The sequence below is a fragment of the Lissotriton helveticus genome, chromosome 2_1 (genome assembly GCF_964261635.1).
Source record: "Lissotriton helveticus chromosome 2_1, aLisHel1.1, whole genome shotgun sequence".
In the NCBI taxonomy this organism is placed as follows: Eukaryota; Metazoa; Chordata; class Amphibia; order Caudata; family Salamandridae; genus Lissotriton; species Lissotriton helveticus.
In genome coordinates, this window is record NC_136059.1 from 1,968,961,327 (window position 1) to 1,968,974,194 (window position 12,868).

The 12,868-nt window shown below is 44.0% G+C and overlaps 1 protein-coding gene across 1 annotated transcript in view; it reads right to left on the reverse strand.

The window, feature by feature from the left end:
* The window catches only part of IQCM (IQ motif containing M), a 1,609,700-nt gene that overhangs the window by 230,025 nt on the left and 1,366,807 nt on the right, over positions 1–12,868 (reverse strand). The window contains exon 15 of the mRNA XM_078676908.1: positions 397–558. Coding sequence (XP_078533034.1) covers positions 397–558 — 162 coding nt within the window. The remainder of the gene's footprint in view (positions 1–396; positions 559–12,868) is intronic.

A 12,868-nucleotide genomic window follows, 5' to 3' on the forward strand; every position in this document is an offset into this window, starting at 1 on the left:
CTTTGCCAAATGCTTCTTGTGTTTGTTCAGAAGGAAAAAGGTACTGTATTATTGGGTTAACTGAGTAGAATACTAGCTTGCATTACATATTATATATCCTGTACAGTAATTTAAGCAGAGACACTTCAGTGCGTCAGTTGATGTTGAATAGTCTTTGACGTCAAACGTTGATGCAGCCTCTTCTACATATTTTGTTCTGCAACCCTTATGCACCTCAATTGTTTCACATTTCGCCATGGAACATTTACAATGAGCCACAGTAATTAAAATCAGTTCAGAGATCATGCAATGTGAGAAAGAAACGAAACGAAAGGAACTGATCAGCATAAAACAGAAGCACAGCACATAATGAAAAAAGCTTTTCAGCCATGATTAGAAAGAACAAAACAGTCTTACCTATAAATTTATTTCCTTCTTTTCCATTAACTATCGGATGGATCCATGTTGATTTTCGTATAGCTTGACTGCTTACTCTTGCCCCAAGCGGGGGGTATAGCGTGAATGCCAATTCAATGACTTGGTGCTTCCTAAAAACCTCTGCTTGCTTTCCATACAGTTCTAAATATAAAGAAAATTCCCAGTTAAATATTTTGAATTGGCACTTCTAAAATACTGCACTCAAGTAAGATAATTCCATGTTAAATACCCTGATAACTCATGCATTTTTAGTTTGTGACGACCTTCCTTCACACTCATTGACCCGCCATAATGTGATAGTAGGTTGCTGCAGTGCCTTTTGCATACCGCAAAAGAAAATAAACAATTTGAAAGCCGTCCAGGAAAAGAAGAGTCCTACCGAGCACCTTGTCCCTTCTTTGACACGAATGCCACCTCCTCTAAGGAGTAGTTTCTGTCCTGTAACTCCAGATCTGTAGTAGGGGTATCTCTGTTATAGTCATAATCTAGTGAATAGTCCCGCTCATGAGCGTGGACCCCGGAGCAATCAAAAATAATCTCTTAAACTGTCTAAAAATGCAGTCCTGCACAGACACTTAAGGGAGAATTTAAAGACAAATAACGCAGCCTATATCCACAGGCTACACTGTCCAGTACTTCAACTAGACATTCCACCAAACCCACAAACAGCACAGCCTGCCACGTTTTCATCATAGAGAAAAACTTCCCCTTTTACCAACAAAGCCTCTGGAATGGTAGAGAGGAAGGGGAGGACAGACAAGCCCTTTAGGCTGCCATTATGTGGCTCAAAAAGGGATACCTTGCCTTTAAGAAAACTTTCTAGAACTTTCTCAGTATTCCAGAATGCCCAGCAGGTCCTATTTACTTTCAGTTCTTTTGAAGGCGTATAACGCTAGACCTGTAGCATTCCAAACATGAACATCTTTCTCCACCGGGGAGGAGGGCGGGCGCTTATGACTATAACAGAGATACCCCTACTACAGAACTGGAGTTACAGGACAGAAACTACTCCTTCTGTAGTAGGGGATCTCTGTGTATAGTCATAATCTAGTGAATAGAATGGCAAGCACATCCCCTCACCAAGCAGCGGTGGAGAAAAAGAAGTACAACACCACTACTGTGCGAACAGATTCCGCAGCGAAGCCTGCCCAACCTGAGCGTCTGCCCTGGAATCAGTGTCCAGACAGTAATGCTTAGCAAAGGTATGGACCGACTTCCAAGTGGCCGCCCTGCAGATTTCTGCAATGGGAACATTACGTAACAAAGCAGTCGTGGCAGCTTTGCCCCTGGTGGAATGAGCCTTAGGTTTACCCCCTAAGGTCTTATTAGCCTTTTGATAACACAATTGTATACAGGACACAATCCACCTCGAAATGGACTGTTTTGAGGTGGCAAGACCTGTCCTGACTGACCCATAATTGATAAACAAATTGGTCTGACCTACGAATATCCTTGGTTTTATCCAGATAAAATTTCAACACCCTCCTGACATCCAGGGAATGTAGAGACCTTTCCGCTGGAGAGGAAGGATTCTGAAAAACGTAGGTAAAGTTATGGTCTGGTTAACATGGAAATCAGAAATAACCTTAGGAAGAAATTTAGGGTGAGTACGCATAACAACCTTAGCAGTGTGAAATACAGTATAAGGTTCTTGGCAACACAACGCCTGAATTTCACTCACCCTGCGGGCCGATGTAATGGCCACGAGGAACGCCGCCTTCCAGGAAAGGTGCTGTAACAAAGCCTTATGAATAGGTTCAAAAGGTTCCTTCATCAATCTGGACAGCACCACATTCAATTCCCATGAAGGAGGAGGAAGCCGGACAGGAGGAAACACTTTCTTCAAGCCTTCCAAAAAATCTTTGATTACAGGGATCTGGAAGAAGGAGTTCTGTGAAGGGCATTTCCTGTAGGCAGTCAGCGCAGCGAGATGAACCTTAATGGAATGAAAATTAAGGCCAGACTGCGCCAAATGCAAAAGGTACGGAAGGATGACATCTTCCTTACATGTCGTTGGATCATAGTTCTTGGACTTGCACCAGATGCAAAATCTCTTCCACTTGTACGCATAAGAAGTCCTAGTGGAAGGTCTCTTGGCTTCCTTCAGTATGTCCATACAATCTGCAGGGAGATTCAAATGGCCATATTGCACTATTTCAGGAGCCATGACGCCAAACTCAAAGACGAGAGATTGGGGTGCACCATCTGCCCCCCGAACTTTGTGAGAAGGTCCTGCCGGCACGGCAGCCGAATGTGAGGAAGGAGAGACCGGTGAAGCAGGTCCGTGAACCACCACTGCCTGGGCCATTCCGGGGCAATCAGGATCATCCGCGCCCTAGACTGGGCCAGCTTGATGAACACCGCCGGAATCAGGGGAATGGGTGGAAAAGCATACAGAAAGCTGTTCGACCAGTTGATCCATAACTCATTCCCCAACGTTCCATGCTGGTAGTACCTGGATGCGAAGTCTCGGCATTTGCTGTTTTCGGCGGTGGCGAACAGATCCACGTCTGGAGTGCCCCACCTGGCGAAGACGTCTCCGAGCACTTCATCGTTTATGACCCATTCATGGTTTTCCTGGATCAGTCTGCTCAGTGCGTCCACCTGAACATTCTGCACACCTGGTAGATGAGTAGCCGTTATCGTCAGTTCTCTGGCAAGAAGCCAGTGCCAGATCGCCTGCGCCTCCTGCGACAGGGTGCGCGATCCCGAGCCCCCCTGCTTGTTGAGGTAATACATCGTGGTCGTATTGTCCATCTGTACAAGCAGAGAGTTGGTCTGGAAGGACGGATGAAAGGCCTTCAGTGCCAAGTGAACAGCTCTGAGTTCCAGAATATTGATGTGATACGTGGACTCCGTCTGAGACCACGTTTCCTGGATCTGTAACTCCCCGGAATGCGCTACCCAGCCGTGGAGAGAAGCATCCGTCACTATAGTCTGAGTGGGAATGTCCTTGTGGAAGGGAACCCCCTTGAGGAGATTCTCCGCTGAACACCACCATTTCAGAGACTGTAGAGCATGCAGAGACAGTCGTATCTTGTCGTCCCAGTTTCCTCTCCTCTGGTCCCACTGATCCTCCAGACACTCCTGCAGCGGTCTCATGTGTCGCCGTGCGTGTGGTGTGAGGAAGATACAGGAGGCCATCGACCCCAGTAGAGAAGACACCGTCCTCACTGTCGTAGATGGAGCGGTCATAAGAGCCTGAGCCTTCCGAAGGAGTGATAAACGTCTTTCCTCCGAAGGAGACACGCTTGCAGACAGCGTATTGATGGAGGCTCCCAAGTACTGTAGGCATTGGACCGGAGTCGGGACAGACTTGGACATGTTGATGTGCAACCCCAGCTTGTTCAAGAGAACGGACATCTTCTGGAAGTGTGCTTGTGCTTCCGAGAAGGAGGATGCCTTGATCAACCAATCGTCCAGGTACGGGTAGACAAACACCTTGTTCTTTCTCAGGTGTGCCGCTACCACTGCCATGCATTTGGAAAAGGTCCTGGGATGCGGACTTCAGCCCGAATGGTAACACTGTGTATTGATAGTGATTGGCGCCGACTTGGAATTGCAGGAACTTCTGGTGTTTCTGTGCAATGGGCACGTGGAAGCATGCATCCTGTAGGTCTATCGCGCACAGCCAGTCTCCCCTTTGCAGTTGAGGGTAAATCTGGTGCAAAGACAGCATGCTAAATTTTTCTCTGCGAATTCACTTGTTTGCTTGTCGCAAATCCAGAATAGGCCTGAACTCGTTCTTGTCCTTTTTGCGGACCAGGAAAAACCGTGAGTACAGACCTCTTCCCCTTTGAGACAGAGGGACGTCTTCTATCGCCCTTTTCCTTAACAGGATATCGGCCTCCGCCTGGAGCTCATGCAGCTGAAACTGCGAGCAAACCGGTGGAATTGCTGGAGGCGGGCTGGTGAACCGAAGACTGTATCCATTGCAAACAATATTCAGCACCCACTTGTCCTGAGTAAGTAAGTAAGTAAGTAAGTAAGTTTTTTATTGTTGATTATTTAAAATCTTACAATATTACATATTCAAGAAAAAGGAGTCAATAAAAGCTATATTCATACATAAAACAGTTAAAATATCATTCCCAATTTAAATATTTAAAATCGTTACATCTCCTAATTTCCGTTTAACTATCGTAAGAAATTTTACAAACGTAGCATTTAAAATGATATAATTCGAGTCCAGACACCTTATTAGGGCATGCCTGCATGTCCTTATGCCTCGTGCATTTAGAGGAGTCTTAAGCAAAGTTTTTCTCTCCTGGGAAAGTTCTGGACAAATACAGAGAAGGTGAAGGATATCCTCCTCATGGGTGTTGCACAATCTACATTCAGTTTGCGTTACCGTTCTTACCCAAGGTGGACGATGACACAGGCCTGGCATTTTGCCAAATCTTGCATTGAGGAGCACCTGTTTGTTTTGTTCCGTCCAGGGAGTCACCAAATATTGTTGGATCTCTTTCTTTTTATAAGCATTTATTACTGTCCAAGCGTGTTTTCTTTTGGTAAGGATAGCTTTATCATTTAGAATAGATAGATAACTTGCAGTTTTGTTAATTATCCTCTTAAATGATGACTTGGTTATATTAGTATCCCATATTGACGTCACCTCAAAATCTTTAATCGCTTTCGTTAGGTACAGCCCTGCCAGAGAGTTCATGTCATTACTTAATTCTTTCCATAAAAGTTGCGATATTTCATTTTGGTAATCCGATTTTATTTGGTTCCAAACTTTTATGAACTGTGCTTGTCTTAAATATTGCTGATTAGTTAATCCGAACTCCAACCTTATTTGTGCTGGAGAAGCGTTTGCTGGTAGCCGAAATATTGCCCGATATACTCTGGATATGTTTTTATTCAGGATTTCAGTATCCCTACCCATAGAAGCTTCACTACCATATGTGATAGTCGGTTCTAGTCTTGCAGAAATAATACTGAGAAGAGGTCCGTAAGTTAGGCTGGGAAGGGATTTCTGCACAATTCTGAAAGCAGCAGACAATGCATTCGATTTCCTTTGGATGTCCCTTTTTTGTAGCTTAAAATTGCCTTTTGAATCAAATAGGACCCCTAAATATTTATATGACTCCACTTGCTCCAGCTCGATGCTATCCATATACATTTTTATCGTGTGTTTTTTTGTATTATTTTTTGTAACTACCATAGTTTTGGGTTTTTTGTCGTTTATGACCATACCATTTGCCTTAGAGTACATGTGCGTCCTCCTAATTAATCGCTGTAAACCCACTTTTGTATGGCTCAATAATATCACATCATCCGCATATAACAAGTTTGTGAGCCGCCTGTCTGCCAACTTCGGGGGATGCGCATTTTCATTGTCCAATATTCGCGTTAAGTCGGCAAGAAACAGGTTGAAAAGGAGGGGAGCTAAAACACAACCTTGTTTTAGGCCCTCCTTTGCTGGAATCTCCTTAGATAATGTGGTGCCGTCCCCCACCCTAACACCCACCCATGTGTCTGTGTACAAGAGACAAATCAGTTTAAGTAGTGAGGATGGTATTTTCATTCTCTCGAGTTTATCCCAGAGTAGATTCCTGCTTACACAATCAAATGCGGATTTGAAGTCTATGAAGCATAGATATAAAGGTTGCTTCCATCTAATTGACTTGTCAATAAGTAGGGTAAGAATAAGAATGTTTGTAGTAGTACCCAATCCTTGAATGAAGCCTGTTTGATTTAGAGGCAATTTCTTATTGTCCGACACCCATTCTGTTAGTTTGGTCAACAGGATTCTAGCAAACAGCTTGGCATCCGAGTCTTGTAAGGTGATTAACCTATAGTTTTCTGCCAGTGCCCAGTTACCTTTTTTGAAAATTGGTGTTATTAGGGAGCCTCGCCATGACTTGGGGACAGTTCCTGTTAATATGACTTCCAAGAATAATTTCTCAAGAATAGGCGCCCATAATTCGGGGTTTTCCTTAAAAAGTGCAAAAGGTATCCCATTTGGTCCGGGAGCTCCATTTTTCTGTTTTTTTATCAGTTTAATTATCTCTTCTTTATTTATTGGTATTTGCATATCCAACTCATTATACTGAGTGGAAGATTCCACGTTATTACCCTTTATATCCTCATTAGGCATAACCGGCGTGATTGTTTCAGAGTTATCCTGATTCAGGTGGTTCCTCAGGTAGGTCTCCCATTCCTGCTCAGTTAGCGGTGATGAGACTACTTGCTTATTGGGCCTAGCCAATTGATTGATAATTTTCCAGAAGTCTCTTGAGTTCTTTTGCTTACTGGCATGGAATAGTTTTGCCCAGCTTTCTTGTTTTACTTTGTTTTTCTCACACCATATTAATTTTTTTTAGGTTTTGATTTAGTTGCTTCAAAGTTCCCATATTTTCTGGTATTACATCTGGTTTCTTCATTGACCTAATGATCTTGTTGCGATCTTTCTTTAATTTTGTAATTACATATGGCAGATTTAATTGTTGATCCTTATCCCTGCATAAATCATTCCTTCTTCGGTTATTATTTGGCTTCAATTCATTTTGAGTTCTGATTAGTAGTCCAGTGAAGTATTCCCATTGCTCAATTCCTGTTTCTATTACAGTGTTGTTAAAACATGATTCGATGAGGCTTTCTATCTGCTCATTCATTACTTCTTTGTTACCAGCATTCCAGAATATTTTTTTATAGTTAGTTGTGCCAATTTGCCCTTTAACAGTCCGGTAGGGCTTATTTGCATTTGTTTCGATGTTCATTGTAATTATTTGCTGGGCATGGTCGCTTTCCTTTACTTTCATTAGTTGGAAGAAAGTAATGCTATGAAACATATATAATGTAGTCATAGTAAAGTCAAGCCTGGTGTGGGCATTATACCCAAAGTAACTATACGCAGGAGGCACATCTGATTTTATTCTGCCATTGAGAATTCGAAGTCCCATTGCCTCAATATCCCTTACAAACTTGTTTCCCATTCTGTTATTGTTGACGAGATTATCCTTCCCTAAGTCCTGCTCCGGAATTAGCCATTGGTGATTTTGCATTTGGATTATATCATCTCTTGTGTGGGTTGACATTAGGTTAAGATTAAAATCCCCGGTAATCAAGTAGTCTGCTAGCGGTTCCTCTAACATCATAGTTAATAAAATATTATTTAGTGTTCCGCAAATTGTTTCTCTACTTCGGTTATTTGGCAATATATAGACAGTGATCAGGTATAGGGATTTAATTTTTTGATTATTAGTTTTGTAGTTTAATTTAACTATCAAAATATTAGTACTATTTACTTCCACTTGCTCATGTTGAACCTGTAATGTGTTAGAGATAAATATCACCAAACCCCCGCTAGCTCGCCCGAACCTTTGGTCTTTCTTGGCATGTTCGTAGTAGCCTGCGTATCCATGTAAAGGGAATGGATTGATTTCCCATGTTTCCCATGTTTCTTGTAGTGCTACAATATGAAATGTATCTGCTAGGGCATCAATTTGGGCGTTCTGGATCTTGCCTCTTAGCCCATTAATATTCCAAGAACATATTTTAATCCCTTCTGTATTATTGCCCCTTCCTCTTATTTGCGAGATGGTACTGTTTCATTGTTTATACTTGGTATGGAGTGCTACATTTATCCATTTTTCATTTATTTCTAAATTTTTATCTTTCATTGGTTGGGTAAGGGTACGTACATTTTTCATAGGTGATCTACCCAGTGCATTTTTTAGGACCGTAACTATCTGTGTATCTACTTTATTCAGTTTTAGTGCTTTATCGTCCCCTATGAAGGGGGTAGGATAGACCTGAGTAATTTTTCTCCACTCTGCCAGGAAATATTGAACGCTTCCCCCCACCGGAGTGGGTAACGGATGACGGGGAAGTAATCGCTCAGGGCTGAGACCCGGCCGGGCCTTTGGTCGCGGTGACAGACTGCTGACCACCCCTGTCCCTCTGACCATTCTGGAAGGGCTTCCTCTGCAACTGCTGCTGCTGCTGTTGCTATCCAGACTGTTGACCTCGCCCTCTGCCCTGTGCCCCGTACCGTCTCTGGAACGGGAGGTAGTTCTTCTTCTGGTCCTTGGGCTTCTCCAAGCCCACAGCCCTCAGAGTCACAGCCTCCGCCTTCATGCGGGCCTCTCATCGTCGGCGTGTTTCCCGAATAGGGTCTCACCCGAGAACGGCAGGATGGCCACCCTTTGCTGGGCTTCAGGCTTCAGTGACGTCAATCTGAGCCAAGCGTGGCGCCTCTGATTAACTCCATGGCAGTACCCGTGGGCTGCCAGGAGCGACGAGTCTGCAGCTGTGCTGATCAGCTGGTTCGACACCAGCAATCCCTCATTCTGGATCTCCATAAAATCCTCCTTCTTTTCCCGTGGGAGTAGGTCGGCGAACTGTTGAAGGGACTCCCACAGAGCCCGATCATAGCACCCCAACAGCGCAGATGCACAGGCAGCCTTCATGGAGGTAGCGGCCGTCCCGCACACCTTCCTGCCCGCTGAGTCCAACCAGCGACTCTCCTTGTCCGGAGGCACATTTGAGGACGGGGTGGTGGCGCGTTACTTCCTCGCCGCCGTCACAATTACGGAATCCGGAGTTGGATCCAATCGGAGGAAAGCCGGGTCCGCATCAGGAGCCTTGTACTTCTTTTGCAGCCTGGAGGGGGCTGCTTTCGCCACCGCCGGAGTGAGGAAGAGCTCCATGGGGGGTTCCACTAATCCAGGCACCAAGGGCAACAGAGGCCTAGATAGGTGCTTCTTGTGGAGAGTCTCAAATATTACGGAGGTCGTAGGCGTGGGCACAGTCAGTTGGATGCCCAGCTTGCTCGCACCCCTCAACAAGACTTCCTGAAAGGAGACCACGTCGTCCACAGGGGATACCCTCGTCCGAGGGGATTCTGATAGAGTTGGCGAATAGTCCCTTGCGCTGGACGAATCCATGCTGTACCTAGACCGACCCTTCCTACGGTGTCGTCTGGATCGAATCTATGACATATTATCGACAGACAGAATATCTACCTACAAAAATATCGATACAAAAATATCGAACTCAAAAATATCGGAGTTATATCTTCATAAAGGTAAGTACAAAAATATTGAAAATTTAATATCGTAGTACAAAAATATCGAAAGTAAAAATTTCGTTTTTTTAAATGTATTAATAATACTGTAAAAATAGTTACAAAATACATATAATTTTACAAATATTAAATAAAAACATTAAAAGATATTAAAACAATCATAACTAATACATATACATTTAAAATAAATTAAAAACGACATATAAATTAATATATATACATACTCCACATATTGCAACAGTAGGAAAATCGTTGGATAGCGTAGGGGTAAAATTTACTATTCCCACTCCAGAGGGTGCAACAGTAGGGAAAGCGTTAGATAGCGTAGGGGTTTAAATTACTATTCCCACTCCAGAGGGTGCAACAGTAGGGAAAGCGTTGGATAGCGTAGGGGTAAAAATTACTATTCCCACTCCAGAGGGTGCAACAGTAGGGAAAGCGTTGGATAGCGTAGGGGTAAAAATTACTATTCCCACTCCAGAGAGTGCAACAGTAGGGAAAGCGTTGGATAGCGTAGGGGTAAAAATTACTATTCCCACTCCAGAGGGTGCAACAGTAGGAAAAGCGTTGGATAGCGTAGGGGTAAAAATTACTATTCCCACTCCAGAGGGTGCAACAGTAGGGAAAGCGCTGGATAGCGTAGGGGTAAAAATTACTATTCCCACTCCAAAGGGTGCAACAGTAGGGAAAGCGTTGGATAGCGTAGGGGTAAAAATTACTATTCCCACTCCAAAGGGTGCGACATTAGGGAAAGCGTTGGATAGCATAGGGGTAAAATTTACTATTCCCACTCCAGAGAGTGCAACAGTAGGGAAAGCGTTGGATAGCGTAGGGGTAAAAATTACTATTCCCACTCCAGAGGGTGCAACAGTAGGGAAAGCGCTGGATAGCGTAGGGGTAAAAATTACTATTCCCACTCCAGAGGGTGCAACAGTAGGAAAAGCGTTGGATAGCGTAGGGGTAAAAATTACTATTCCCACTCCAGAGGATGCAACAGTAGGGAAAGCGCTGGATAGCGTAGGGGTAAAAATTACTATTCCTACACCAGAGGGTGCAACAGTAGGGAAAGCGTTGGATAGCGTAGGGGTAAAAATTACTATTCCCACTGCAGAGGGTGCAACAGTAGGGAAAGCGTTGGATAGCGTAGGGGTTTAAATTACTATTCCCACTCCAGAGGGTGCAACAGTAGGGAAAGCGTTGGATAGCGTAGGGGTAAAAATTACTATTCCCACTCCAGAGGGTGCAACAGTAGGGAAAGCGTTGGATAGCGTAGGGGTAAAAATGACTATTCCCATTCCAAAGGGTGCAACAGTAGGGAAAGTGTTGGATAGCGTAGGGGTAAAATTTACTATTCCCACTCCAGAGAGTGCAACAGTAGGGAAAGCGTTGGATAGCGTAGGGGTTAAAATTACTATTCCCACTCCAGAGGGTGCAACAGTAGGGAAAGCGTTGGATAGCATGGGGGTAAAAATGACTTCCCACACTACTCCCCCTTTAACACACAACACACTACACATACAAAAAAACAAAATTAATATACATTTCTATTAATCAATTAATAACAATTAATATTACTAAATTGATGTAATTATAAATGAACTAATTAACACATATTAATTACTAATTAAGTAACAATAAATACCAACAAATAAATACAATCTCTTTAATTAATTAAATTTAATTATATCACACCCTATCCCCCTATAAACACACAACCCACTACACATAAATAAATCACATCATTTAATCACCTAATAATTATTAATTACAAATTAATTATTAATTAACAATAACAAAAACATTAAATATATTAGCACATTAACTAATTAATTTATTTACTAATTAATATTATTTAATTACCAATTAATTAACAATAACAAAAATGTAGATATATATAAACATTAACTCTAATTAATGTAATTAACTAATTAATATAAATTAATTACCAATTAATTATTAGTTAAAACTATTTACAAAAATATATTAATTAATTAATTATTATTAAATTACTTCCCACCCTATTCCCCTATAAACCCACAACCCGCTCTGATACTAAAACGCAAAATGTAAACAAATTTACTAATTTTCAAACATACATTACAAAACATAATTAACAAACATATAAACAAAATAATAAAATACATAACACTAAACAAAATTTCGATATTAGTAAATTTCGATATTTTCGATATTAGTAACATACATACCTTAAAAAAAACGATATTCTGTCTGTCGATATTTTGGACATCGATATTCTATACCATCGAAATTAAAACATCGATATTATTGTATATCGATATTTTAATTTCAATATTTTGTCTCTCTACCGTCTGGATCTTGTCGATGAACGACGGCGACTCCTGGATCTCCCTCTCCATCCGGAGCGAGATCTAGGTCTTCTAGGCCTTGGGCGTTCCGTGGGTGCTTGCGGCGGAGCCTGCGGTGGTGGCCTGACCGGGGACCTCGGCCGAGGTGCCCCCTTAGGCGGCATAGGGAGGTGCGTCAGTGAGATCGACCTCGGAGCCCGTGGCGGTCCATGTGGAGGAACAGGAGGAGGTGGTGGCGAAGGAGTATGCGGCGGCGGCTCCTTTGGCGACTTCGGCTTGGGGGGGCGAGTACACCACAGAGTATGGGGGTGACTCCCTCATCCTCTTCCTTGGTGTAGGCAATCGAGAGGCAGCGCCCCCTGTCGGTGATCGACGTCGCCGTCATGCCCCGGAGGATCCGGAAGGACTCCTGACTCCAGAACGCCTCCTGAAGGATGATCTCTTCCTCTTAGGCGCTGAGCGCCTCTTCGGCGTCGAAGAACGCCTCCTAGACGCCGACTAACGTAGTTTCGGCGTCGACGACCTATGCCTTGATGACGGGCTTCGCCGCCTCGACGCTGATGATCTGCGCCTTGACGTCGAACGTGTCCTTCTCGACGCCAATCACAGAGTCGACGTCGAGGGCGAACGGCGGTGTTGCCCCGACGGCGAGCGCCGAGACGATGTCGAGGGCGAACGGCGGTGTCGCCTCGACGGCGAGTGCCGATGCCGTCTGGAATCTTTACGACGTCGAAGATGACGACGACGATGATGATGACGTCTTCCGGGGTGACCTCGACGGCGGTCTCGTCAGTCCCCTCGACGACAAACGGCGAGGCCACCTCGACCCAGAGCCCTGTGGAGACGGGGAGCAGATCGCCGTCATGCCTCTCGACGGCGTCGTCGATGCCGTCGACGGAGAACGGCGACGCTTTTTGGTCTTCTTGACGCTGGGGAGCCCCTCAGAGGCCTCAGCATGGGCAGAGGAAGCAGATCCAGCATGCCCAGACCCACATTGACTCTGCAGCCTTCTTTCCTCCCTTCCTTGGAGCCTGATCTTCCTTCTGTCTCTCAGGGTCCTGGTGGAGAAGGTCTGGCTAATCTCACAATT